This window comes from Anser anser, assembly GCF_964211835.1.
Source record: "Anser anser genome assembly, chromosome: 5".
Classification (NCBI taxonomy): Eukaryota; Metazoa; Chordata; class Aves; order Anseriformes; family Anatidae; genus Anser; species Anser anser.
Window position 1 is genome coordinate 28299340 of NC_139725.1, and position 27592 is coordinate 28326931.

The following is a 27592-nucleotide window of genomic DNA, read 5'->3' on the forward strand; positions in this document are numbered from 1 at the left end:
CTGATAAGTTTTGTTAGAGATTACTGGGATCGTAGGGAGAGGTCCATCAGTATGGGGAAGTTTGCATTTGAATTGCAGTCATTTCCCAGGTGAAGGAGGGAAAACTTCCCACTTCCATGAAATTATTCTACTTCTGACTCTATTTGGTAGAGCGTTTATAAGCATTTGACTTCAGATTTGTTTGAATTTTGCAGGTGCGAAATAAGCTTGATGGTTGCTATTATGCTGTTAAACGTATCCGCATAAACACTGCCAGCAAGCAGTTTCGGAGGATTAAGGGGGAAGTAACGTTACTTTCCCGCTTGAACCATGAAAATATTGTGAGGTATTACAATGCTTGGATAGAAAAACATGAAAGTCCTGCTCCCATTGCTCCATCATCTGAAACAGCTGAAGAGAAGAGAGTGCCCACCAAAGCAGATCTCATCTTTACAACTGAGGAGTCAAGTGATGTGGAAGCCAATGCTCCTCCCCCAGTTCTGACAAGTTCAGTTGAGTGGAGTACTTCATGTGAAAGATCCTCCAGCAACAAGTTCAGCGGAGCTGATCAGGAGTCCAGTGATGATGACGATGACGATGGCGATGGGGTGTTCTCACATTCGTTTTTGTAAGATGTCTTCATTATTGGCTCTGTAGGGAACACTAGCATGGCTGAGTATTCCAGGCTTGTGTCTTTTACCATTCTCATTTGTGTCAGTGGCAATTCACTGCATTTTCGTTCTGTCCTCTGGTAATAAATTACTGTATTTGCCAGCAGTTGGATAGCCATGGAGAGGAAAATTTGTAGTTAAAAACTGTCAGTATAAGAGGAAGACGTTGGCTTAGGCTTTTAGAAGTTTCTTAGCATCTGTTTCAGAATGCATGGCTGTTTACTTTTATGTTAGACTGTCTTCCAACCTTAAGACATACGTTTTTAATAAACAACATCAGAGAGATTAAAAATCCTGAAAAATACCTTACTCATTCTTTCTTCTTTTGATTTTATTAACATATTCAATACCTATCGCTGTGTGGGGGGTGGTTCTTTCACTTGTGTTTTTGTTGTTGTTGTTTAAGCATTGGATCGTAAATGAACTTACCTCAGTTTTTCTTACTGAAGGCAGAAATGAAATTTTACTGATGTAAATATATGCCTCCATTTTAAGAGACTGAGCTGTTGAAGGAAGTTTAGCTTTGCAAGCAGGATACTTTTGTTTCCATCTGTTTGTTTAAGGCATATAGGTCCTTCAAGAGAAACTTAAAAGAAGGAAATTATTTTTTTTTCAGCAAATATACGCTTCAGGTTTCATAATAAATATTTTGGTAATGTTTACTTTAGGAATACCAAAACTTTTTTTTTTTTTTTAAATAGGCCAACCACAGACTCCGAAAGTGAAATAATTTTTGATAACGAGGATGAAAATAGTAAAGGTCATCCAGTAAGTATAAAGATAAAGCTAGTGAAAATGCTAAGATCATAAAATATTCTTTGACAAGCAAACAGGTTGGTTGGTAGGTTTTGTTTCATGTTCTGTGTAAACACAGGCTCATACAGGGTTATGTTCATGACAGCAAATGTGCCATCAGGAGCTACATAAAAATATACCTGATGCAACTAATCTGGATTCTGTTTCTCACAGTGTCATTGAGCTAAATGTGAGTCACATTTCGTAGTCATGAGCCTAGTTAGTGCAAGTTTAAGACATGTATGTGCATGATTTATCAATTCACCATCTGGATTGCCTTACATCATACGAAAGTTGAAATTCTGTTCTCTTTTTAGGGGATGTAAAGCAGTGTATTTGCTCATACTAGCCATTTTCTCAAAGTGGTGACGTGTTTGTAGCAGTCAAAGAGAGATGAGAGGTCAGCATAATGTATGTGAGGTTTTAGTTGTTCTTAAGATTTTGAATCACAACACTTTTAGTGAAAAGTCAGAGCACTATACCACTAGAAAGCTAATACGTAGAACTTTCTACAGCATGTAGAATCTGTCATTGCCAATCCTGATGATTTGTAAAATGCTACCATGGATGCTTATCTCCTTCTTCTTTCTGTTGAAACATACATTGGCATGACAAAGCTTTCAACCTATATTTAATAAGATGACAGTACACTTACTATCATGGAAGGATAGAGAGGATTTATATAATATATCAAAGTTATTGTGGTTTTTTTCTTTATTCATTTTACTAGATACGCTTTGTATATTGCAGTTTCAAAGGTGGTGTTTTTTGTTTGTTTTAAACATCACACATTTTGAAATTTAGATTTTATCCAGACCTTCTGGAAGACTTTTTTTCCAGTGTCTAATTATGACAAAAATGTTATTCGTTCTCACTTTTGAAAGTGAGAGTTGGGTCATACCTGTTTTTCTAGTGGATTTAGAAGCAGCAGTGTTATAAAAATGTCAATATATTATTTTGCTAATGTTAAAACCCAGTCATAGAAGATGAGTTTTCATGAATGTGTTCTACCCACTAAAGAATAGTAGTATGCATAAAAAAAACTCTGGACAGCTTCCTGTAGCTATTTCTTCCGTTATTTTTACTGTGACACAGGATGAAGAAGGCAACGAAAAGAGTAGCCACGAAGAAGAAGACAGGATACCAGTCATTCAGACAGTGCATTACCTGTACATTCAGGTTAGTCTGCCTGTGGCCCTGGTCTGGAAGGGGGGCGCAACTAGATGGAATTAAATTTTTATATGATTGTTTGCACATGCTGTGCATACGCATAATATAATCAGTTAAGAATCCAAGTAAAATAAAGGCAAAGATACTTGGAAGTTTGGTTTTAAACATGGATTATGCCTAGACTGCTTTCATCTTGTTTATAACATTTATGTTTGAGAATGGACTACTAAACAAGCTAGTACCATTGTCCCTGAAAATGGGATAGGACCCATAAGTGAGTTCATATTTTCTAGCTAAAATACATCTCTCCAGAAAACTCCAAACAGCTGAATATTTTGGTAATACCTGCTTCTGAAACGTGTTTTACAGAACCAGGCATTAACATGCTCACGTACACAAGTTTATGATTTGTTTTTTGTGGTTTTTTTTTTTCTTTTTAACAAAACTGCTCTTTTCTCCCTCTCTCCCCTACATATGCACAACTGAAGATGGAGTATTGTGAAAAGAGCACATTAAGGGATACCATTGACCAAGGATTATATGAAGACACCAGTCGGCTTTGGAGGCTTTTCCGAGAAATTTTAGATGGGTTAGCTTACATCCATGAAAAGGTTAGTAAGTATGACAGTTATGACCTGTCCATAATATTATATGTTATGATACATTCAACTCTACTCTATTCAATTTTGAGCATTTGATTCTGTATAATTGTGTTTATTAGCAAGTTTTGTTTCTTATTCTTCCTATTATTATTCAGTTCTAGGGCTTTAGAATGTATTATCATAAATTTGAATTTTGTAATGATTCACTTCAAATCTTTCCTTTTGTCATAAAAAAAAAAAAACCCTACCTTTAAAAACATTGCATTAGGTATCTATTAGCACTAAAGATTGTTTCTATCTTCTGGCCTAGTGACTACAGTCTTACTTCAAAATTAATCATCAGTGACTTAATGCACTAAATTTTCCACTCTATATAGAATAATTAAATTATGTAATACTGTTTTTCAGTCTACTATAAAGACTTACATTTTGCATTGTGTTTCTTGTTTCATATGCTGTTGGTCTTTTTTTGTTGTTCTCCTGCTATAACAGGGAATGATCCACAGAGACTTGAAACCTGTGAACATTTTTTTAGATTCCGATGATCATGTGAAAATTGGTGATTTTGGTTTAGCTACAGATCATCCAGCAAATACAGTGAGTACAGCTGAAAGTGAATGAAGCAACTTTCATTTTGTGTTGTAATATCACATGATTATTACATGATTCCATGTAATATTACATTAATATATTACATATTACATGTAATGTTACATGAATATACATTGAATATACATGAAAATAGAAAATAATGCTCATCAGACTTTATTGTGAATGCCATAAATATTTTTATTTCTAAGAGTCTAGAATTAAATTGTGTACTGCAAACCAAAGCAGCAAGAAAAGCCAACAGAAGCATTTCAAGTGCCATGTACAATATATCTGTTTTCCTGATTTCAGGCAATCTCTAAACAAGAAGAAAATCACTCGGATAGTTTTGCTAAGTCTGACCCATCAGGTTAGTGTACATAATAGCTTGCTTCAAATGATTTTAAGCAAAGTTCTGTTTTCTGCAATATTGTGTACACTGTTAGAACTTACAGTCATTGTTTGAAAATGACTTTGTGTGTGTGTGTTTTGTTTGTTTGTTTTGGAAAAAAAATCCGACTTCTGGGTGGATATGTTACATATAATCCTAGCAGTTTTGCCAATTATCTGATTGAACTTGTTTCCACTGTTAGCCTTCTGCCACAGACTGGTGCTTTCATTATGGTGGGGTATGTAGAGATCCTGTATATCTGTTCTATCTGTACTTATGTTCTCTTAACTGTGTAGGACAATTTCAAGACTTGAGGGAGTTTTGTTTGGTTTTGTTGCTGTTGGTTTTGTTACGTATTAGGCTGAATTTTTTGTTTTGAGAAAATGTTAGTATATGTGTATCTTAAGATGAGTGAGTGTATTGTGAGATTTAGTTGTATCATGTGCTGACCTATTACAGTTCTGTAAAGCAGTAGGTAGGATGTAGATAGTATAGACAGACACGTATACTTGACATATGGAGGTAAGAACTGTTTTGCAAACTGTTCTTGACTGGTTATCTATTGTGAAGGACTGCATTCCACCCTGAAAGAAACAAAGACAAAAGATGAGTGAAATTTCCTGACTTTGATGCTGCGTTTCTTTCCTGCTGTCTTGAAACTAATGCTTTTATCTTTTGATGTGTAGGTAGTTTGACAGGAATGGTTGGTACTGCACTGTATGTCAGTCCAGAGGTCCAAGGAAACACTAAGTCTACATATAATCAGGTATGATTAAGTAGACTTAATAAAAAGGCAGCATGGAATCTGAGGTACTAGGTACAATGCACATCACTCATGCTCAACAAAGGTGAATTTGAGATGGAAAAGGATGTGGTGGGACTTCTGAGATAATCAAGGGAATGAGAAATACTCTTGTGGGACCAAGGTGGAAGGATATAGGCAAGGCAAGACAGTTATTTGGGCTGTGCTGTAACTGTGTTTACATGCAAACTACCGGAAATTGAAAGGTGGATCTTTATAAGCAAATGGGTTAAAAATCTTACAACCTTTAGCTAAAGTAAAATGTCATCATCTGAAGTATATATTGCTCTCCTGGATTCCTAGATTGTGATTTTGGGGGGTGGTAGTACATTTTTTTTCTTTACGGAGGATTCTGTTTATATACAAAAATTAGCTGAATTTCAAAACAAGAATGATTTCAAAGTGAAACAGAGCCCTTTATGTCATTGCAGTGCTGCGAAGATAAAAGATACTGAAGTCTACCAAATCTTAATCGATTGCATCATTTAACAAAAATTAAACAACAACAAAAGCCAACCCACACCTCTCTTATGCTCTCTAATGTGAAATTTAAACAAAATATTATTTTTCTCTGCTGTCATCTTTGGCAGAAAATTCACAGGTACTGCATTTAGATTTCCATTTTGTCTTCCACAGAAAGTGGACCTATTCAGTCTGGGTATAATATTCTTTGAAATGTCTTACCACCCCATGAGTACTGCATCAGAAAGGATCTTTGTTCTTAGTCAGCTAAGACTGGTAAGTGTACAGGTATAAAAGATTGAATTCTGTGCATCAGGTAGTTTAAGAGAAGGAAAAGGATGCAAAACATAGCAAAAATGTTTCCATGAGGAGTGCTTTTTTTTTTTTTAAAAGAAAAAAAAAAGTTAAAATATGTAATACAAAGGAAAGGATAAAGTTGGAGCTGTTAGTGACATTCTCTTAATGTAATGTAGATTTCTTCGTTATTAACATCAGTCAGTATTCAGTATTTCAGGCATTTCAGTAGCATTCTTCTTTCTGTTAGCTCTTCAATCTAAATATGCCATGTATTTGTTTGTTTGTTTGTTTTTCCCCCATTGGCAATAAAAATGCTTGGTCTTTCTGATTAAAAATATTTCCATATTTTAAAAATAAGACCAGCTTGCATAAGCTGGACTGACTGTTCAAATTAAAATGTGTTTGTTTTTTTTTTTTATAGCCCAATATTGTATTTCCTCAAGACTTTGATGAAGTCAAGCATGCAAAGCAGGTAATTTTGAAGGCATTTTAACTAGTAGGTATTTCCTGTCAAGATGAATTAATTATTATTTTTCCCACTTAAGTCTAAATTAGTAATTTCTGCCAAGCTGTTATTACCTGTTATTAGAACAAAGTGAGGAGAAAAAAAAAAAAAAGGAAAAAAAAAAGAATTTGTAAAGTCGACGTGGAAATATGCTTATCCACAAAATTCCCTGAGTGCAGTCATAAAGAAATGCATAGTTCACCCATATATATGTATCTTTTAAGGTGTCATGGACAATTTTTACTTTTTAGGCATAAAAAAATTGCAGCTATGTTTTTTTAACCCTTAATTTAAACTTTACAAAGAGATCCATGCCACAGAACAGGAAGAGATATACAGCTTAAATTGACACTCTTAATTTGAAAATTGCTACCAAGAGCTTTTTGGGAAACTTCGAATGACAAGAACTCAGTGGATTTGAATAGAGTTTCTCTTTATTTTTTCTTTTTGTCTCATTGTATTTAGTTCATGCCTCCATGGCAGAGGAATGAAGTGATAAGTTGCAGTGTAATTTTCTCTGAACCATCTAAGAAAAATTCTTCCTTGTGCAAGGACTCTTTCATTAACCATTAGAATTAACTTTTTGTCTGTTTTGCTAGTGGAACAGCAATCTGTCTGTCACTAGTACCATAAAAATATTTCCATTTTGTACAGTTTACCAAAATATGCTGGGAAGATTCTCTTTTTTTTAGTGTCTGTAACTCTCAAACCTATGCATGTGACTGTGTTTTTTCTTAACTTTGTTAGTAAAATGCCAGAGCTTGCATAACGTAGAACAACAAAAGGCACTACATATTTTTGTCACCCCTAGAGATCTAAATGGACTAACAAATTTCTAATAACTTTAGTAGTTTTTTTATTTGGATAATACCATAATAAAAGATACTTAGAGTAAGCAAAGAATTACCCAGCTTAAAGATTCAGGCCCTGCTTTTTTTTTTTTTTCCCTGTATAGTCTGATGCATGTATAGTTCCATATATGTGATGTGTCTAAGAAGGTTTTTGTAAATACTGCTAGCATAAAAGAAACTATAAAATTTTGATTTAATTTCTAGAGATCAGTTATTACATGGCTCTTGAACCATGATCCTGCAGCACGACCAACAGCTGTGGAGCTGTTAAAAAGTGAACATCTACCACCACCACAAATGGAAGAGTCTGAGCTTCATGAAGTACTCCACCATACCTTAGCAAATGTGGATGGAAAGGCATACCGCACTATGATGAGTCAAATATTTTCACAGCGTATATCTCCAGCTATAGACTATACCTATGACAGTGATATGCTGAAGGTTTGTAGGTGTTAAGGGGATGTGTTTGAGTTTTCTCATATATTGGATTTAAAAAAAAAAAAAGTGAAGTTTATATGGTTAAACCCAAAGCATGTTTGAGGTAATTGCAGTCTCTTAAGATTAACTTTCACATTAGTTCCCATTTAAAGCTACAAATCTGTACTGTGGGGGCTGAATACCCACTTCCCATTTAACCTTACATTCATTCTTCAGTGAAGAAAACAAGCTTTATTCTTAATTTCTGTCAAACTAATGCATCTGATTGCCAATGTAAATTTTAGGCTTTGACTATTTTCTTCCCTTTCTAATGGTGCCAAAGTAACCCTTCTCTGTCTGTAAGCTCATAAATCTTTCTAAATCAAAATACAAGATAACACAGTAAAATAATGCTTTGTATAACTGTAGTTATTTTTTATTGTGTAAACTGTAAACTTTACAATTGATTATAGTGAGAGAAGACAGCAGAATACTTATTACCTATGTTACATAGAGTGTTCATCGCATATAAATTATATATGTACTTTTTATTTGTGATGGTTTCAGGGTAGTTTTTCTATTTGGGCAGCCAAGATACAGCAGCATGTATGTGAGATTGTCAGCCGGATATTTAAAAGACACGGTGGGTGTGTTTACAAAAGTCGTTCGTTTCCTTTTTCATGACTGAAGGGATTCAAGGGAATGGAATGGTTTTATTGCTATCACATGAGCCACAAAGTATGTTCAGGAGTTGCATATCATTTGTAAATTTTGTATAGTTTTTGCTGTTATTTTGGCATCCCAGTAGCTGTTAACTTCAAATCTGGGTGATTTAAATTTTCCATAGAAAGAACAGTCAAAATCTTAATTATGTCTTTGAATGTGTCTCATTGTTCTGATGAGTCTGTGGGAGCTTTCAGATGTACAGAGTGCTATGTAAAACGTAGATATGAGTATGGGGATAGCTCTGCAGTGAGAGACCAAGCATCCATGTGCATAGTAACCTCCCTGCAAACAAAGCCAGAATGCGAATGCCTTAAGAAAGAATTTAAAAACAGAGCAAGTGTATAGTAGTGCCTTCAGCTATACTGCCCTTAGATTTGCAGTTCAGGAACTAAATGAGCTGGAGCTGGTGTCATGATGTTTAACAGTCTTCAATGGTTTTTCTTTCCATGACTTTATCCAGACACTAGTAATAGTATTTAATTAATTTTTTTCCTTTAAAAAAAAAAATGTTATGTACACACTGTCCCATTCAAAATGTTTTAATTCATATTGTTTTATAGGAGTTGTGTTTTCTATAAAAGTGGATAATCTTTAAAATAGAAACTGGAAGATTTCATAGTAGATACACTAGTAGTAGATAATCTGATTAAGCATGATAAGGATTTGGCAATACAAAATAAGGGAAACAGAAACCTGGAGTGAAATAAAAAATTACCTTTTTTCCCCTCCATTTAAAGCTTGCCAAACTTCGGAAGGCACTTGTCAGCAGTTTGGAGATTTTTTTTTTTTCAGTCTTTTAGAAAAAGACTTTTTTTTGGGGGGAAGTATGTTTTCCATTAGTTTTTATCTCTATCTGCAATGATTAGAAGTATTTCCTTATATTTGGGGCTCTTTCTGGTTGGTTGGTTTGGTTTAATGCTTGTGTTGAAATCTAGTTGAAGATTTTGGTAAAGCGTCAATAATAAAGTAGCTGTCTGAGAGTCAGTAGAGAATTTAAAACAAGAAGGTATTTTTTCAATGATTAGTGATTCTATTGTTTATAGTGGAGTTTCCTTTGAGGATTAGATTCGTACAGATAGATGGTTGCAAAATATAATAATAATTTTAAAAAAAGGTATTTAATGAGGATTTTAAAGTGAACCACAAACATTCGAGGCAATTTTTGGAGAAATGGGATACATTTTTGAACAATATTTGTTCCCTACAGAAGTGCCTCTAGACCAAAACAGTACTACCACTATCTGTAGAGTTTTTAATTTGTTCCATGTGCATGTTTTTCTGAAAAGCGGTGTTTAAAGAGGGAGGGCAAGGTGAGGATTCTGTAGGGGCTGTGGAATTGGCACTTCTCTGTTTATTTGAGGGCTGCCTGTTGATTCCAAGAACGGTGGAAGACAGAATATCAGAGTTTGTTTGATGGGTTTCTTTCATAGACTTTCCTCTTCCACCATTTAAGGATGTTTAAAATAATGCAGTTTTTTAAAAGCATTGGTTGAGATTAAGCAACCTTGCAGGGTATGATATAAACTTGTAAAAAGCAGATGTTAATTTTGAAATGGGAGATAACAGTATTTTACTATTTTTGTGTAGGAGCCATCAAGCTGCATACTCCTCTGCTCATGCCTAGAAATAAAAAACTGTACGAACATAACGAAGCTTCATATTTCATGGATCACAGTGGGATGCTTGTTATGCTTCCTTATGACCTCAGAGTAAGTAGTATCTTCTCTGCAGGCAAAGCTGGGTTTGAAGAGTGCTGTGGTGTTTGTCAATACCTTTGATTTACCGGTCATGGTTTATGCGTATACTTCCTCTGACTGCTGAAGCAGTCTGTCTTTCAGTGTCTGTTGTGTTTTTCTTAGTGCTCAGAAAACCAATCCTCCTGGTTTTCACAGCTGGAACTGTTAAAACAAATAGGCTTTTTTTTTTCTTTTCTTCTTCCTTCCTTTTTTTTTTTTTTTAACCATGGGTGAAAATATTGCCATATTATAAATGTGGTAGATGTCACTGCTGCTTTTATTTTTTTTCTTGCACATATGTGAGACAAAGGACTTTTCCCATGACCTGTGAAAATATTCTTATCCCTTATTTATATGTCTTTCTAGAGAATGTATGTAACATTCTGCCAAGTTTTATGTTCCTCTTGAGCATATGTTGTAAAGGGTCATTCTCCTCTGGAGAGGAATTGTATGTGCAGTTGAAATTTTAGTGTCTGTGATTCAGTACTACCCAATTAAATGCAATGTTGGTGTAGTTAATTGCTTTGCACTTAATTAAAGCCTAAATGCTTTAAGTTTTATTACTGACAGTTAAAGAACCTGACCTTTTATATTCCATATTATTAACTTAAGGTCAATGTGACTCACCCTTCCTTTGGGTTTATAACGTCAAGCTATATATACAGTGTGATTCACAGCTAAGGACTTGTGTGGGATCTACAATATTGATCTTTCTGTTGGCCTTGCTTGTTTTGGAAAATGTGTTGGCCAAAGTTTTGTTAAACAAATACTCCTTTATATCTTTATCTAAATGACAAAATACCTGCTAGTACGTTTCAATAGGCTCATAGTTTATGATGATGCATTTTGCATTCATTAGGGTACTTAAGAAAGGTCCTTGTTTCCTTCTCCAAGCTATTAGGGAACTTTTTTTTTTTTTTTGGTTTGCCTTTTTTTAAGGCTAGTCACAAAGAGGATTGATCTTATTTGGCTTTGGCAAATATTTAAGACATTATCACACATGAGAATAGAAGTGTTGACTACGTGGTAGTAATTAATCTCCAGTTTAAGAACAGAGCCAGACTGAAGGTTTTGTTTCCACAATTTTTATGTATTCTGTTTTTCAGATTCCTTTTGCAAGATTTGTAGCTAGAAACAACATATCAAACTTGAAAAGGTAAGGGACTTAAAGACAGTTTGCACAGATGTACTGCTTTATGACAGTGAAGGACAGTGAAGAACACTGAAAATGCTGATTTGTTCTTCAATGTTTCTTTTAGATACTGTATAGAGCGAGTTTTCAGACCTCGGAAGTTAGACCGCTGTCATCCCAAAGAACTTCTAGAATGTGCATTTGACATTATTACATCTACTGGAAATAGTTTTTTGCCTATAGCAGAAACAATTTATGCCATTTCAGAAATCATTCAAGAGTTTCCAGTACTACAGGTAGATTCTCTAATAATACTTTTTGATTTTTTTAATATTTTTTGCTCTTTTTCCATCCTAAAATTTTAATTAAGTAAATATTCAATCTATTGTGTTCAAAAAGGATGGGTCCTCTAATGAGTATAGAACTTTGTGATCACAAATTTTGTCAATAGTCAGGTATAGAGCATTGTCATTTAAATAAAAATGTGTTTTGTAGGTAAACTTAAAATGAAGCAAAGGTTTGTATGTATCATAAATACTAATTGAATCCTTACAATGCCATTGAAATAATGCCTGTCTTCTGTCAGGCAAGTGATTACTGTAGAATGGGAAAGACCTTGCCATTCTTTATTTATAAATGGAAGGTAGGGTGATGGAAGAAGTCTGGAGTTACTTTTGAACAATGGGAGAAGTTATTAAAGGTTTAAGAAACATCTTTGTTGGCATGCATTTAGGGGTGTTTATGGTGGATTTGTTGTGGCTTTTTTTGTTTGTTTGTTTTTAAGCAAATTAGAGTGCTAATAAAACGTTTTTGTTTGATTGTTTCTTCCTTTCTTTCTCTCTCTCTTTTTCTTTTTTTCCCCTTTGTTAGGAAAGAAATTACAGTATTTACTTGAACCACACTTCCTTACTGAAAGCTATACTTTTGCATTGTGGGATACCAGAGGATAAACTCAATCAAGTTTACATCATTCTATATGATGCTGTGGTAAGATATTGGATATTAAACTAATCTTTGTAGTCATCACTTAGGGTATCTTATTTTGTGGAGCAATTTCTAAAAATGAGGAACAGAGCATTGCCAGCATAAAATGGAACATCTTTTTGATGCTTAAAATGGTTCACTATCTTTGGGCTGTAAAATTAGATTAATAACTTTTCTGTTACCTCTGGATTGGAGTGTTTTAAGATAAATTTAAAATTTATATTTATGAGAGAATTATTCACCTGTATAGTTAAGAACTGGTAGGCCATTCAATAAAAACTTCAAAATGTATATTAGTAACATTTTGGTCTTTTCCACCACGCAGAGAAAATAGGTTAAATTCATTTGAATAATTAAGATAGAGTTTAAATCCCCACAAAATGTATATTTCTTAATTCTTTACTTTTATTCTTTAATTTTTCAATTTTATTCTTTCGGGGTTTATATTAATTTGCATAAACATTCTTGTATTCACTTGTGCAGAAGTGCTTTTCAACAAAAGTTGGTAGCTTTGACTTCTGTATGTTTCTTGAACCAAGCCCAATATGACCTCGCTAGGAGATAAGTGGAAAGTGTGTTATTTATCATTTGCACTCTTTTACAGTATGATTGAAGTTTGTAAATACAACCTTAAACTAAAAGAACTGGCAAGTTGTGTTTTAATTCTTCTCAGCACTAATAATGTTTGTTGTAACCCAGTTGTTTTGAATATGTTTGCATCTGTTTCTCCTGCAGACTGAAAAGCTAACTAAAAGAGAAGTAGAAGCCAAATTCTGTAACCTCTCTCTCTCATCAAATAGTGTAAGTAATTTTAATTCAATGTTAAATTCCTTGAAACTTGCCATAAGCCAGAATATTATATTGACTTTGAAATTTACTCAAGTAGAGTGAGAGGAATCAGCTGTTATATCTACTGTCCAAAATAGATTAGTCTCTTTGGAAGTACTCTGATTTTTTTTCTCAGTTCTCTCTTGAAGACAGTATTGCTACTTTCCATGCATTTGTCTTCTCTTAAATGTGTTTTGTATTATGAAAAGAGTGAAAAGGTAACTGGAACACTGTACAGAGTGGTATTTAGTAAAAGAAATTGAAAGAAACTTTTAAAAAAACTGTCTGCAATTGTTGGCAAGTCTGCCTAAGGAGAGTTAAGGTTGACTTCTGGATGCTCTGATAGGTTGCTAGGAGAAACGAGGGGAAAAAAAGGCCGATACTTCACTCACACAGACAAATATGCATATTTTTATAAACATGACCTGTTACGAGCACTGTCAGTCCTGCTATCTGTATTGTTATTTGATTTTTGTTTTTAGCTTTCTCGACTCTACAAATTCATTGAGCAGAAGGGAGAAGCAAGTAATGTATTTCCATTTTTAAACACAACGATAAAACAAAAGCCAGGTGTGACTCAGCTGTTGAAGCATGGCATGAAGGATCTAGAGGAAATAATTGCTCTGTTAAAGCAACTTGGAATAAAACTTCAGGTTTGTAAAAACGCTCTGCTAATAAGTTTGTTGTTTTGTAGGCTACTGGGCCATGTAATTTGTCATGAAACAAACTAATGATATGTTAGAGTAGAAAAAGCACACCAAAATATCTTTTGATGACAAGTAATAATACTGGCATTGATTTTTGAGAGATGCATTTTAAGAATAAGTCTCTGGATCGATTTCTGTCTTAACTGCACAGAGATTTTCTTCCCAGCAAAGACGGAAGTCATAACCCAGAGCATAAAGAAATTTTAAATTTTGAAATAAACTACAAATATTTTTTAAATGTAGAAAGCCGATAACTGAAGGCATCCCCTTCCACCTTCCTTGAGGCTTGCTGTTTGGAGTTTGTGTTACAATTCTGTTGTGATGCATTAAGCTTAAAGCATTATTTCCTTACTTTTGATTGGATTTTAAGCTTTTGGAGATAGCGTTTCCATATGTCTTCCTAATGTGAGAACAGTGTTGTCAATACATGCTGCTAAAAGCAAATGAATTACATTAACCAGTAATATTGGTACAGGACTTGTTCATTTACTCATTTTTATTTTTACAGGTTTCTATAAATCTGGGACTAGTTTACAAAATACAGCAACACAATGGTATTATCTTTCAGTTTATAGCATACATCAAAAGAAGACAAAGAACTGTGCCTGAAATTCTTGCTGCAGGGGGCAGATATGATCATCTGGTACGTGCACGTCTTTTAATGAATTTAGATGAAAAGAAGGTGAAAAAGATGAAAAACCTTTTTGACATTTTCCAAACGTAACTATTTGGTTCTTCTATTTTGTTTATGTCTTGTTTTGAGATTCCACAATTTAGAGGGCCACAGACGGTAGGACCAGTTCCTTCAGCTGTTGGGGTCAGCATAGCCATAGACAAAATAACTGCTGCTGTTTCCAGTGTGGAGGATTCTGTAAGTTTGGTTTTGGGGAGGTGTGGTTGTTTGCTTACTCCTGACTGCTCAGTAACCTAGTTGTAACCACAGATAGGCAAAAAATAACAGATTCAGATGTGTTCCAAAATACCATACTGAAATAGACAGAAAACATCAAGATGACTTGTTTTTTTATGTGTCTCTCTACATAGCATTATTTAATAAAGTAAGGGGAACAGCGGATGTTCAGGTTTATACCCTTTGATACCCTTTTAATTCAAATGAGACACTTTTCTCAGTCTGAGCATTGGTTCAGATGAAAAATTACAACTGTTGATATTTAGCTATTGTTACTTTGCCCCTACAAGGAAGGAACCTTAAGGAAATGGACTGTATATGTCACAGTTTTGTTTGGTTGTGGAATATGTATTTTACTAACTTTTATTTATAAGAATAAATTAACATTGCTAAGTTTAATGAGAAGAAAGAACGGAAGTGGCTAGCATGCTTGGCAGGACGTGCAGTTGCCTTTTGTCAAAGATTAAGCTTCAGCACCTTTTAAACATGCTTAGGAGTATGGTGGCTCTAAAAAGAGGTAATCTGACCCCTCTTTTCAGGTTGATGCATTCTGAACAATGTTAGTATATATATCCTTCTTTGTTACTGTAACTGCCTTATGAAGGTAAAAAGGTGGTCTGGTGGTTACTATTGTCCCCCTTGTTTTCACTTTTCTTTCAGATTTCTGTCAGTTCATGTGACCTGCTGGTTGTAAGTGTTGGTCAGATGTCCATGGGTAGAGCTATCAATATTGTTCAGAAACTCTGGACTGCAGGAATTCCAGCTGAAATAATGTACGACTGGTCCCAGGTAGAATTTCTTTCTACGTGTGTATATTGCTCTACTCTAAGATTAACACAGACCGAGACCATCCTTCTTCATTATTTTTTTTGAATCACAGACTCATAAAACTGAGAATGCAGAGTGCTACTTAGATACAGTAATGTTAAGAAGGTCTCACTGGCCTTGCAGTGCTCTTCCTCTCTAGCTACTAGAGCCTTTAAAAATGTGTTGGAGGATCTTTTATGTGCATCTCAGAGCACAGAGGAGTTAAGTGAGCTTCCCCATTTTAAACCCTGAGTGCAGAATCCAAGGCCTATTGAAATCAAGGGGGAGAAGTCACATAAGTCAAATCAGGGCTAAGCGGCCTCATTTTAAGTGAAGTGAGGATGCTTCAAGGCAGAATTATGTTTTGTACCAGTGAAGGTAATAAAGGAGGTGAGATGAAGATGCCAGCAGAGCAAATCCATAGACCTTCTTCACAGACCCTTCACAGATTCTTCATAGATCTTCTTGGTTCAAAGAATCTTCTGAATGTGTTGAAGTGCATGACAGGCTAAGTCTACACTGAGGGCAGCTGTGCTCTGCAGACTGTTCTTGCACCTTTATCCATGCTGATGGGAGGCTCAACTGCATTTCACGTGTCCTGCTTTACTTGTGCTTCTTTTGTGAGGACAGCTGGCAAGGAGGAAGCAGTAGTCTACTGTAGCTAGGACAGTGGCTGTGCTGCTGAGCATGTCTTGCCCATAAAGTGGATCCAGATAGATAGTCTTTCCACATGGGAACTAGGACTACAGGGCTTAGGAATTCAGACTGCCGAGTGTAGACTTCCATTTCAATTTTTAAGGAACGTTGGGTGAACATATGAATCCAAGATGAAGTTTCAGCTCCTGGACTTGTTAATAAAGCTTTCCTCACTCAGAAGCATTTATATTCAGTGTAACTGCTGCATATTGAGTTTCTCTAATTGAAGACAGGAGACTTTGATTACTTAAGTGATCATTTTATAATCTGTCAAATTTGCATTCCATTCTCCTTCCCATCTTCCCATTTCAGTCCCAGGAGGAACTGCAGGAATATTGCCGATCCTCTGGGATTACATATGTGGCTCTTGTGTCAGATAAGGAAGGAAGTCACGTTAAGGTAAGCATGGTAGCCGAGGATGTTCAGTGCTATTTCAGATTGATAGTCTGTTTTACATTTTTTATTTTTTTAAGATCATGAACATTGTATTTTCTGTAAAACATTTAAGTAGATGGAATTCAGGTAAACGTGGGTTTGGTTGTTAAGTACCAGAAAGTTCTTCTGAAAAAGCCAGCTTATTATTCCTCACTATACTGTTGTTCAAACATGCAAAGAGTCTGAACCACGCTGTTCTCTGTGAGTTAAGGTTAAGACAGAAAGATAGAACTGTGTTAAAACCTGAATTACCTATCACCTTCTGTACTATATCTGTTCTGCAGCCTCTAGTTTTGGTACCTTCTTAGAAGTCAAAAGTTTTACAATATCTTTGATTCTGGATCATTTGGAAAAAAAAAAAAAGATCTTTTTTCTTTTAATTAAAATTCATTCTTTGATGGAAAAAAATAATAATTTGACAGGAGATGGCATGGCCATGTCATCTAGTTAATGTGAGTTACTAAAATAATTTTTACTTAACTTGTTAATCACTTGCCTTCTCATTGCAACAGAGAGAGCAAATAAGTGCAATAACTACATGAAGAGGTAGATTTTGATTATGAGAATGAGATATGTGTTTGTGTTCTCCAGGACTATTACAGAGTGTTATTTTAAATATGACTTTATTGAAGCAAAATCAGCAAAGAACACACTAATGAGATGAATGCTGTTGACTGGTTAATCTCTTTCCAGTAAAGATGGAGCAGATATTTTAAGTTTTGAATGTTTGAGTGTAATCTTTGCAAACTGCAAGGAGAGCCTAATTCTAACATAACTCCTTAACTAAAAATAAAAAAAGCCCCAAACCAAATATGCTTTTATTAATACAGTATTTGCACCTAAGAACCAATTTGTTAAATATTATTTATCACATATTAGATACAAGTGGACAAGATAGTTCAAGCTTTGGGAATGCGGAGGAAATTGGTTGGAAAAAAAATATATAAGATCAAAGATTTAACTGTCAGTGATTGATTGGTAATGATGACAATTTCATCCCTTGACTGCTTCACCTTTAATGGGTGAATAATCCAGTTTGGTTTTGATTAAATTTGAGAAGTTTATTTATATGCCATTTTAAGAATCAACAATCTTAAGAATCACTGAAATACATCATAGGTGAAATCCTTTGAGAAAGACAGACAGACGGAGAAAAGGATTTTTGAATCTGACTTATTAGATCACCTGATCCAGAAAATGAAAACTAAAATCTGTGATGAAAGATGTAGTAGGTAAGTAGCAAAACACGTGTACACGAATAGTCAAAATTAGACACGAATGGTTGTTCTTTAAATGAAATAATTTTTAAGATATGCCCAGTTAAACCTCGATTTTATTCAATAAGGAACAAGAACTTTGCTGAGTTCCTTTTGAGGGGAAAAGAAAGCAAAAAGCTTGGTTATAGAATTTCATTAAGGTTAAGAGATTGACTTTCCTAGCAGCTGTTATATTCAAACATCCTTAGAGCTTCAAAAATTAGAAGACCGTGTGGTCATCCAGCTGGAATGCTACTAGAACAGCAGTACTGTTCGTATGGCAGGACTGCCTGCAAGTCCCCGTTACTGAACAGAAGTCATTTACATTCACACACCGTGTAATTGAAGGATGAAAGCGGCAGGTCCCTTTCATTCTGACGCAGTGCTGATGTGGTAAAAATGAAGGTGTGACTCCCGCACGCTGTGGCTGGCCCAAGTGACAGTAACACCTAGCCAAAGACTTGGGGCACACAGCAGCACCCTACGTCTGTTAAAATTACTGTTTACTGTGCCAAATAGAACTTAGCACAGAAATCACAGGAATGGCTACTACAGCCACACTGGTGCGCTTAAACAGTACAGCTGTTACTCTTTCATATATACCTTATAAAATATATAAGTACACACACATCTATACATGTTTATGTATCTGCATTGTGTGTGTACATATATATGTATGTAGTGGCAGCAGGAACAGACAGTTCCTGAATTCTAGGTTGTAGGAAGAAACCAACAGATTTGATACCCATGTTTCTGAATAGACTTAACAGTAGAGGAAACATTTAAGCTGGGAAAGGCTTAACTCAAACGTAGTGTGTACAAGTGGGTGATACCTCTTGAGACCCACCTCTGAATTCTCCTTTATCTGGCCTCTGCCAGTCTTAGCATTTAACTTTGCAACTAACCTTATCCTCATGTGTTTTGTGACAGATCTACAAGGATCCATTAGAAGTTGTGAAAGAAAGGCATACTTTCTAAAAGTTATCTTATATCTAAATCCTGAGAACAGAACATAAAAGGGAAAAAAATTGGTAATTCTAAACAGAGAAATGAAATAATTATGATCATAATAACACTGGCAAATTTTTCTCCTAATGAATCCTGAATGTGGAAAGTAAATGGATCCAAATAATTGAAAGTTTCTTTTGATTTGTGTGATCTCAAGTATTACTTTGACACTTTAGTATCATCTCTCAGAAATCTATACATTGTAGATTAAATTAGTAATATAAAGACAATATTCTCATAATATATTCTGGTATTAGGATTAAAATCACTCTTGAATGATGGGGAGCGCAGTTTTTTGTATCCAAAGGAAACCCAAAGATTGCTGGACTGCTGGTCCGCAGTAGTCCAATACAATACCAATACAATTGCTTGTGTCGTTTGCTGTACCTAGTACCTCAGTAATGTAAGTTGTAGGATATCCTGTCTGTTCCAGAATAGAACACAGATTTATCTGTTGGATTAAAATAAGTATATTTGTATGGTAGTCTGGAACCATGTGTATTACACATGTCTTTGTTATTGTTAATTTGCTTCCCTAACTGTCTTTGTTTATTTTTAGAGAAACGTCAGATAATCTCTCAACACCAAATCAAAAGGGATCATTTGCTAATATTTCAGGTATTTAGTTATTGAACATACAAAATGATTTCTCTTTCTGTTTAAAACAAGTTTTGTAAGAAAATCTTGCGGTAACATAATTTTTAAAAGTATTACCAAGGTCAGCGTAGGAAAGTGTTTTCTAGCAGCACGTCTGGTTAGAGACATTTCCCCCCATTCTCAGATTTTGTTTCTCACGATCTAAAACTGAAATTTTCTCCAAAGTAATAACTGCTCAAACCAACAGACAGAACATGCCTGATATAAGCATTCATTGATACAGCGAGTGAGAAGGGGGAAAAAGCCAAAAACTATGAGCATTTTAACCTAAGAAAATAAATGTTACCGTGATGAAAAATGAATGTCAACCTGTGATTGTGACTGCATTAACTTATGCACATTGAATTACCGTTCTAAGATTTTTCTTCTTCACGTGAAAATACCTGTGCATTTATAGATACTTATTTGCACTGCTTAGCCTGAAAATAGAAGTTTGTGTTTAAAAAATAAATAATATTAAGTACTTCTTATAGTTTGACATTTTGATAATTACTTCAGTATTTCAGTAAGTACTTGTTTAGTGTCTGAGTTTGTTTGTTTTTAAACAAATGCTTTTTTTTTCTTGCCTGAAAGTCAGGAACACTGCCATGCTTAACTTTGTGGTTTTGGTGTTGTTTTTGTTTTTTTTGTGATTACCTGAAGTGTCGATTTGGATTTCAAAATAAACCATTTCACATTTTAATTGCTACTGTTTGGGGAAGCTTATGGGTATGGTATTTGTTTTGTCATCGACTTTTCTAAGGGACAGAGCATTAAGTAGTTGCCTCAATCTTGTAGTAGCTTTTCTTTTTTGATATTATGTCTACTACATTCTTTTGTAAATTCTGTAAGTCACTTGAAACTTGTTATTAGTTTCAGGGAATGCTGATGTAAAATACCATTTTTTTTATACCTAGGAAGTCTTTCAGAGTCATAGGTGTGCATTTTGAGAATTTACATGCACATTTCATGATCCTATCTACTTGACTGTATTTTTTACCACCTTTTTGAATACTACAGTAAATACTAAGCATATTAATATTTGTGATTTTTTCTGTTTCTTGCTACTTTTTGTAAAAAGGAATATAATCTAAAACTGTATGTTTGCATTTTAGGCGTGTTTGAATCTCATGGAACTCTTGCAGTGCCTAAAGTTAGTGTTATAGCTCCTGAAAAATTATCTGCCAGTGCCAGGCGGCGTCAAGAAGTTCAGGTACACACATCCAATAAGTATTAAGAAGTAATCATTAGAACTTAAGGAACGTCAGAATTTATATTTTCATTATCACCTTAGACAAATGCATCCTGTTTGTTCGTATTTGTAAAATAGACTATAAATAACACAAACAGTTGAAGTCAAGAGTTTTTGAAAAAAAATATATTTAGGATCTTGGGGGTTACCTGTGACATTGCTGTGGCTCAGCCATGATCATATATTAGAAATCTTACTCTAGTAGGAAAGATGGTTCTGCAATTTGCCACTTTTTATAAATACTTGCATGCTAAAGGTGCAAGTTCAGCATAGTTTTAATTTGCGGTATATTTGTAACACATACATTTCATTATCTTGCCACAAACTAAAGAACTAAGGAAAAAAAATGCAAATTTAAAAAACAAAACCGCCCAAAATACAGTAGTTATAGTAATGTAGAAAGATGAACTGATACTGTAGAAGCAAATGTCAGTTTGCTTATTTAGGGTTAGTGGCTTTAAGATATTTAGAGTACATATTAAAACAGAACTGTAATCTTATCCCCTTTTCAGGGTCACAAAAATGACCCCTATAAATACTTCTTGGAACCCAAATAAAGAAGTGGGTGCTATTGTTTGAGCTTTGAGCTAAACAGGCTTGCTGCTTTCAGTTTTTTAATACAAGCATCTTTCCAGGGTACAAAAGACAATTTTAATGCAAGGCTACAACTATTTCTGTTAAATGTTACCTTTGCAGAACTGTTATAGCTTGCCTTGCAAAAAGTGGAACAAGCCATGCTTTGCTATGGCTTTCAAATCAGCCATTCTTCCTCAGCTGTAGATGATTCAATGTATCCAGTCCCAGGTTCTCATTGCTTCTGAGAAGTTATTTAAGGCCCACAAAGGCAGCTTTTTTAAGTACATACATGAGGCTTCACAATGTAACATGCAGTTCAGTCTGCTTTAGCACAATACCAGTATTACCAAATCTTTATTACTGCTGCAAGAGTGGTGCAGCCCGTCTGCTTCCTGTCTGCTCATCCAGGTGTGTTGTGGATTTGTTACTGAAAATTATATTAAATGTGAAATTTAGTTTAAATATGATGTCTTGTACGAATTGTGCTAGAATCAGCCTTTTCTGTTCTCCTATCTATGAAACAGAAAACAAGTGTTTCCAGCCTGGGTCACAGAAGCGGTGTATTTTATTTTTGCCCATCTTTTGTTGGCAGGTACAAACAAGGCTTCAGACATTCATTTCTAGCCTGCAACAGAAAACAAGTGAGATAGAGATTTTAGCAGTAAGTATTTTGGCAAAAGCTTTCATCTCAGATTTGTAATTGAACGGGATGTTGCAGTTGTTACCTATAACACGTTACTACCAATAGCCTCACTTTCCTGCTAGATTTGCTCTTACATTTAAGCCAACACAGCTTTTGCACATGGCTTTTAGACTTTGCTGACCACGTCACAGAGGACTCTAAATGGCATATGCTTTTCAAGAAATATTTCCGATTTGCCTGTGCCTATTCTGAACTTTCCATAATGCAATCTGTCACGAACAGTTTATTTAAAATGCTTAAAACCTTACCATATTCCCAGTGCTGTCAGCACAAATGCTTCCTTGGAATTCAAAAAGTGACTCCCTTTAGTACAACTAATCTACAGTTGGCAAACCAATGATAGAAGAACTATTAAATATTTTACTTCTTGATGATATTTTTGCAGGTAGATCTGCCGAAAGAAACTGTGATACACTTCTTATTATTAGAGGTAAGCAATTAAGTATTATTAGACGTAAGCAATTAAGTATTATAGTTTAATTGAACAACAGATTATAAATGTTGTTCCTAATGAAGCTGAATGTAAAATTTACCCACTGAAGTGTTAAAACTTGAAAGGACTTTTTACTCAGATTGCTTGAATGAAGCTAGAAAAATCTTCTGGTCAAATTCCCTAGTTACAGAAGACGCCAATAGGAGGTCCTAATCAAAAACTCTGGATTTTTCCCAGAAGTTACCTGAAATTAAGTCTCACTGTGCATTTTTCAAAACCAGTAAGCTTTAATGGGTGGTTTCAGCAAAGGTGTTTCCTGAAACTGTTAATGAAGGAGGACCCCAAAATAGAGGCAATTGGTTTGAGTACAGCAGATGAAGCATCTCTTCCTAGTGAAGATGAGATAAATAGAGGATGCATAAGTATTATATGGACCCCTTTAAAAATTCAGAAGCTACGTGATTGTTGGGTTTTCTTCTCTTTTTTTTTTTTCCTGAAGACAAAGCTCTTTACCTCCTCCAAAGAGAGCAATTATTCTGAAGTCAGAAATTCCTATCAGAGGTGGAAATCTCCCCCCCCCCCAGAATACAAATGGCATCCTGCCTGGAAATGGATTCAGGTTTAATACTCACTTTCGTGCCTTATGTTTGTTGTTCTGAAGCAGTATTTGTCTAGACCTTAGTGAAACATCAGAAATTTTCAAAATACTTATATCGCCCAGCCTACCCAAATCTCAGAGAGCGTTCATCACCTCTTAAGAAAAGGGAGCAGACACAATCAGCTTACATCATTCACTTTTCACTGCCGTTATGTTAAAGTTCTCATATTTCAGCCAGCATTGCTAAACTGTCTTAAGAAACTGATCACTAACAAGTCTCATTCTTAATACCTTTTCTAAAAAAAAAAAAAGGCAATTTGCACTTATATGAATAACGTTTAAAACCTTTTAGTACTCTGTTTAATTAAGGGGTATTGATGTTAGGCAGTGTTCAGAAGACTGAATCCTACCGGGAGACGTATTTCCTTCGCTAGAGAATGTAGTACTGTTTTACACTTCCTTGTCCGTTTTGTTTCCAGTTTGATGGAGACAGACAAGCCTTTGATGCTACTGTGAGACAACTGATGTCACGATGGCCAAAACAAAGATGTTCGTATCTGCAAGCAATTTGTGATGAAATTTACAATATCAAAATGGAAAAAAGGTAAATTTCTTATAGGTACATAAAACATCTCTGTTTCCTGAATTTGAAATTCATTTAACCAACTGCTCTTAATTTGTCCTCCCCTCTCCCTGAGATAAAAAAAAAAAATATTTAGGAAGTACATATATATTTCTTTGAGTACTATTTTTTGCTAACATGAAACAAAAGGGAAAGTTAACATCATCTAATCCTCACTTGTGGTAATCTGAATTCTGCATTTTGTAAACCTTTTCAAGAAATTCTAAAGTGTACTCCCACTATGTTTTCATTTACTGCTTTGTTCAAACAACTAAATAGTAAACATACATACATCCAAATATACTACTTCTGCTATGTAATAACCCTCTTTTCTCATGGGAGGGACTCTTAAACTAGAGTGCATTTTAGTTCCTCCTGTTTTGAAGGAATGTGATGGCACTCTGGCAAAGCTGAGACTGCCCAGCTTCAAGCAAATGCAGTGCACGTTCTCTCACATGTACAGTAAAGCCCACTTCTGTTTTCTAAGCATAAAAGCATTTATGCTCAACTCAGTCCCCTGGCTGGATCTGGCAAGGCTGAAACAGTGTATTCTAGGCATGTTGTTTTAAGCCTCAAACTTTCAACTCTTGCATGTACCGGCACAGTTAAGTGGGACCTGGATATTCATTCCCCAATGACAGTTTCATTTATAGTAAGTTTTCTTAAATGTTCAATTTGAACATGCTACATAACCTTTAAATGAGACTAAAAATTGGCTTTAATTCCTTTTTCTTAGAGACGCACCAAAATTGCTTTATCTGCTAATGTTTACTAAGGCAACTAAATACTAAATGAAGCATTTTCTGTCCTGTGACTTGCAAACCTGTGAGCAACAGAACCCAGAACCCAATTACTACATACTGATGTTACTCCATACAGTGCAGGGTGTGTCTGTTTTCCTTTCCCGTTTTATGGCTAAGCAGTGTTTTGTGTGCAGGCATAAGCCTTCGAAAAATTCAATTGACTAGATAAATAGAAAGGGAATGAAGGGGAAAATTGTAGTGACAGGCAAATGAACTAAAGCTATTGCTTTTCTACTGAATCTTTGCTGTTAGCTTAGTGCCATGATTAGCCACATGTTTTATAGATTTTTAATCTGTAGTTTTAAAGTTTTAAAACAAAATTTTTGTTCCCTTTGCAGGGTTCCTGCTCTCATCCTGTACAGTTACCGAGACGAATATAAGGTTTTGTTTTAGTGCTTTAAGCATCTTTTCTGGGATGCTTTTACTAATACACAATAGTGCTTTGCACAAAGGAATTTCATAAAGTTGTCTTAAGGCAAGATAGGCAGCCTTTTTAAGTGTCCAGATTAAATTTCATGTGTAATATAAAACTGTAAATTTATTCCAAAAAGTGAAATGTTTTACAGGTAATTAAGGAACAGTCTGACTACAGCTAGAGATGTGTTACTGTGTAATTCTTGCACCGTTACGTTGCAAGAGAGATTATTAGCTGTGCCAGGTATAAAATGACTTTTTTTTAAAATACAGTTTAGAATGCCTTGTACGTCCATATGCAATAGTGCTGAAACAAGCATCTCAGTTCAAGGATTAGAGATGTATTATCTTCAACTCTAAAACACTTTTAAACTTTTTTGAGGAAGGGCTTTGTGTAATAAAAGATTTGGCTACTAAGCCTTTTGAAGTATGTATTACAAGGTTTTGTGATTTTTCTTTTTTAAACTTCTGCCTTTATCGTCAATCTTGATATAAAAGATAGTAAAAGACATCAAGCTGAGAGTTGTGCAAACCTGGTTGCCTGTGTTTGTCCCATCCCCACATTTCTGCATTCAAATCAAACAACTGCTTCCTGGGAGACAAAAATAAAACCTGACACAGGACACAAACTTGTTTCAGACCAAAAGGCCCTCAAGGTAAGAGTTGAGAAAGAGTAGCCTGCACGTGCTTAGAGGCATAACTACAGTTTTGAACTAGCTTTCTTCACATGGATTGTCAAATTAAGTTTGCATTTGAAGACACAGTAATGGAAGGAATCTTAGAATTACTTTCTTGAAGCTACAGCTTCCCAGTCAATGCTTTTTTGGAATTACCACTATATATAGTTAAAATTAAGTTGTAATACAAACACGTTAGGAAAAACGCTAAACAAACAAAGATGAATTACAGCAGCCTTAGTTGCTGTAAATAATTATATTTCATATTAGTGAATATGCAAAAAAACCCATGTATTTCTGCACATAGACTGGTCTTTATCCTCTCTCCCCAACCAGTACCTTGCTTGTGCTTCTTTTTCTTACCACAAAAGGTTGTCTTCAGTACTGCAGGCTCACTGCATTAAGAAATACCTACTTCTTCCGCAGCCTTTTTCTTGTAGTGAAGAGGGCTTAGTTAAAATATGCAGAGCGTTAACTTTGAAGACAACCCCAAAACATCTGAGAACCGCCAACACTGCAATAGCAGTGCACAGAAGTAACGCTGGGAAGGGTCAGTCCTAACAGTACAGACAACTGTCGTTAGCAAGACACGTCACAGCAGTCATTACAACCAAATCCATTTCTCATTGTGTTTAATAGGAACAAGTATTCACCTTTTACATCTGCTCATATGAAGGAGCTACTTTACGATGCGAAGATGGGGAAATCCAGATCCCTGAATACGTTGGAAGGATGAAGTTTTAAAAAACAAACATTCAGGTGACATGAGCATTCTTAAGCTATGCCTGAAGGGACCATGATGCAGAGTCCTGCGCTCCCCCACCCGGAGCCTGGATCAGCACAGCTGGATCAGCACAGGGTAAAGGCGGAGCTGAGAGCTCAAAGCATGGGTCTGGCTGCCTTCAAGGCATCTGCACTGCATCATATAAACATGGCCCTCAAAATAAGACAGAAACAGGAAAGCTGCTGTTCCTGGATAATAGGTTGGCACCCACTTTCCCTAGTACTAACGACGCTTATCTATAAAACTAGGCATCTGACACAGACTCCTGTTCCAATCTCACTTTGCTCATGGTGCTGTGCACTTCTCTTCACCCTCTGTTATCCCCCAGATGAGTTTTACACTGCCCACTTGCATAATACAAAACAAACAGCAGTATAAGTACAAAACTAGTTGGCAGACGAGTGTAAAGCTATTTTGGTATAACCCTGTAAATACTCCTGCCATACAATGATCCACAGAAAGCATCTCCTGCTTTCAATTTAAACAAAAGTACTGATCACATCCCAGTATCCTGCTGGAAGGAAAGCCAAAGACAAGTGGTAACTCAAAAAGAAATGGACTTTGCTTTGAGCAAGGGTCAAGTCTGTTGCAGTGACGGTCAGACACTTCCATCACTGTGTTGCTTTACTCTTCTTGTTTTTGCTTTTCTTGTCCTTTTTCTTCAAGCCATCCATGTTGGCTCTCAGCAAATTAGAATATGCCTGAAACAAATATTAGAACCATTAACAGAGCAAACACGTAACAGTGTACCAGAGATAACACTTCACTTACTGTTCATGGATATGTATCTGAATTTTCTCAGTTTCTGGCCCTGGGCAACCTGATCTCGGGGTGCCATCCCTGCCCATAGCAGGGGGTTGGAACTGGATGATCTTTAAGGTCCCTTCCAACCCAAACCATCCTACAGCTGCCTTTACATTACTGCACTGGGAAGCTATTGTTTCTAAGCCAATGCAGAAAGTTAGGTAAGATAGAACTGGATTTTGTTTCCCACGAATGTGTGCGCTCTAAGGTTCATCTGTGTGTCAGTTCAGCATTGATTCAGCTCAGTCACACCAGTCCACTGCTTCCTACTGACTACTCCCCAGTAGGTACAGAAAAGGAAGATAAGGCATACAAAAAACTTACCATCTGGAATTTATTTACTTCCTTTGAGCTCACCTACAAAAGCAATACTAGAGGTTAACCAAGAAAACACCGGCTTCAAAATGACAAACTAAAACATCAGTACATGTTTTCCCACCAGGGACCAGCTCATGTCTTTAGCAGCAGCTGCATCAGCCCACGACAGTCAGCAGCACCCAGGCTGTACTGACACGGCATAATGCCTCACTGCCTT

General features: G+C 35.5%; 2 protein-coding genes across 5 annotated transcripts in view; one reads left to right on the forward strand and one right to left on the reverse strand.

Moving 5' to 3' along the window:
• The window catches only part of EIF2AK4 (eukaryotic translation initiation factor 2 alpha kinase 4), a 38588-nt gene extending 13366 nt beyond the window's left edge, over positions 1-25222 (forward strand). The window contains exons 12-39 of one of the 2 annotated variants that reach the window (XM_083837920.1): positions 195-607; positions 1352-1418; positions 2541-2624; positions 3104-3226; positions 3710-3814; positions 4118-4175; positions 4883-4962; positions 5635-5736; positions 6179-6229; positions 7318-7554; positions 8098-8173; positions 9844-9965; positions 11099-11148; positions 11252-11420; positions 11995-12111; positions 12844-12909; positions 13419-13589; positions 14212-14286; positions 14407-14514; positions 15214-15342; positions 16369-16455; positions 17611-17723; positions 19315-19373; positions 20507-20604; positions 21812-21880; positions 22308-22352; positions 23433-23557; positions 24717-25222. In XM_083837920.1, the coding sequence (XP_083694046.1) occupies positions 195-607; positions 1352-1418; positions 2541-2624; positions 3104-3226; positions 3710-3814; positions 4118-4175; positions 4883-4962; positions 5635-5736; positions 6179-6229; positions 7318-7554; positions 8098-8173; positions 9844-9965; positions 11099-11148; positions 11252-11420; positions 11995-12111; positions 12844-12909; positions 13419-13589; positions 14212-14286; positions 14407-14514; positions 15214-15342; positions 16369-16455; positions 17611-17723; positions 19315-19373; positions 20507-20604; positions 21812-21880; positions 22308-22352; positions 23433-23557; positions 24717-24771 (3054 nt within the window). In that variant the 3' untranslated portion in view covers positions 24772-25222. Of the gene's footprint in view, positions 1-194; positions 608-1351; positions 1419-2540; positions 2625-3103; positions 3227-3709; positions 3815-4117; positions 4176-4882; positions 4963-5634; positions 5737-6178; positions 6230-7317; positions 7555-8097; positions 8174-9843; positions 9966-11098; positions 11149-11251; positions 11421-11994; positions 12112-12843; positions 12910-13418; positions 13590-14151; positions 14287-14406; positions 14515-15213; positions 15343-16368; positions 16456-17610; positions 17724-19314; positions 19374-20506; positions 20605-21811; positions 21881-22307; positions 22353-23432; positions 23558-24716 lie in introns of both variants that reach the window. The other variant, XM_083837919.1, reaches the window with a different exon arrangement.
• An 862-nt stretch (positions 25223-26084) lies between these two features.
• SRP14 (signal recognition particle 14) overlaps positions 26085-27592 on the reverse strand; it is a 36901-nt gene continuing 35393 nt past the window's right edge. For all 3 annotated transcript variants that reach the window (XM_083837963.1, XM_083837964.1, XM_083837965.1), the window contains 2 exons: positions 27382-27414; positions 26085-26954 (listed from right to left, as the gene is read on the reverse strand). In XM_083837963.1, the coding sequence (XP_083694089.1) occupies positions 26865-26954; positions 27382-27414 (123 nt within the window). In that variant the 3' untranslated portion in view covers positions 26085-26864. The remainder of the gene's footprint in view (positions 26955-27381; positions 27415-27592) is intronic.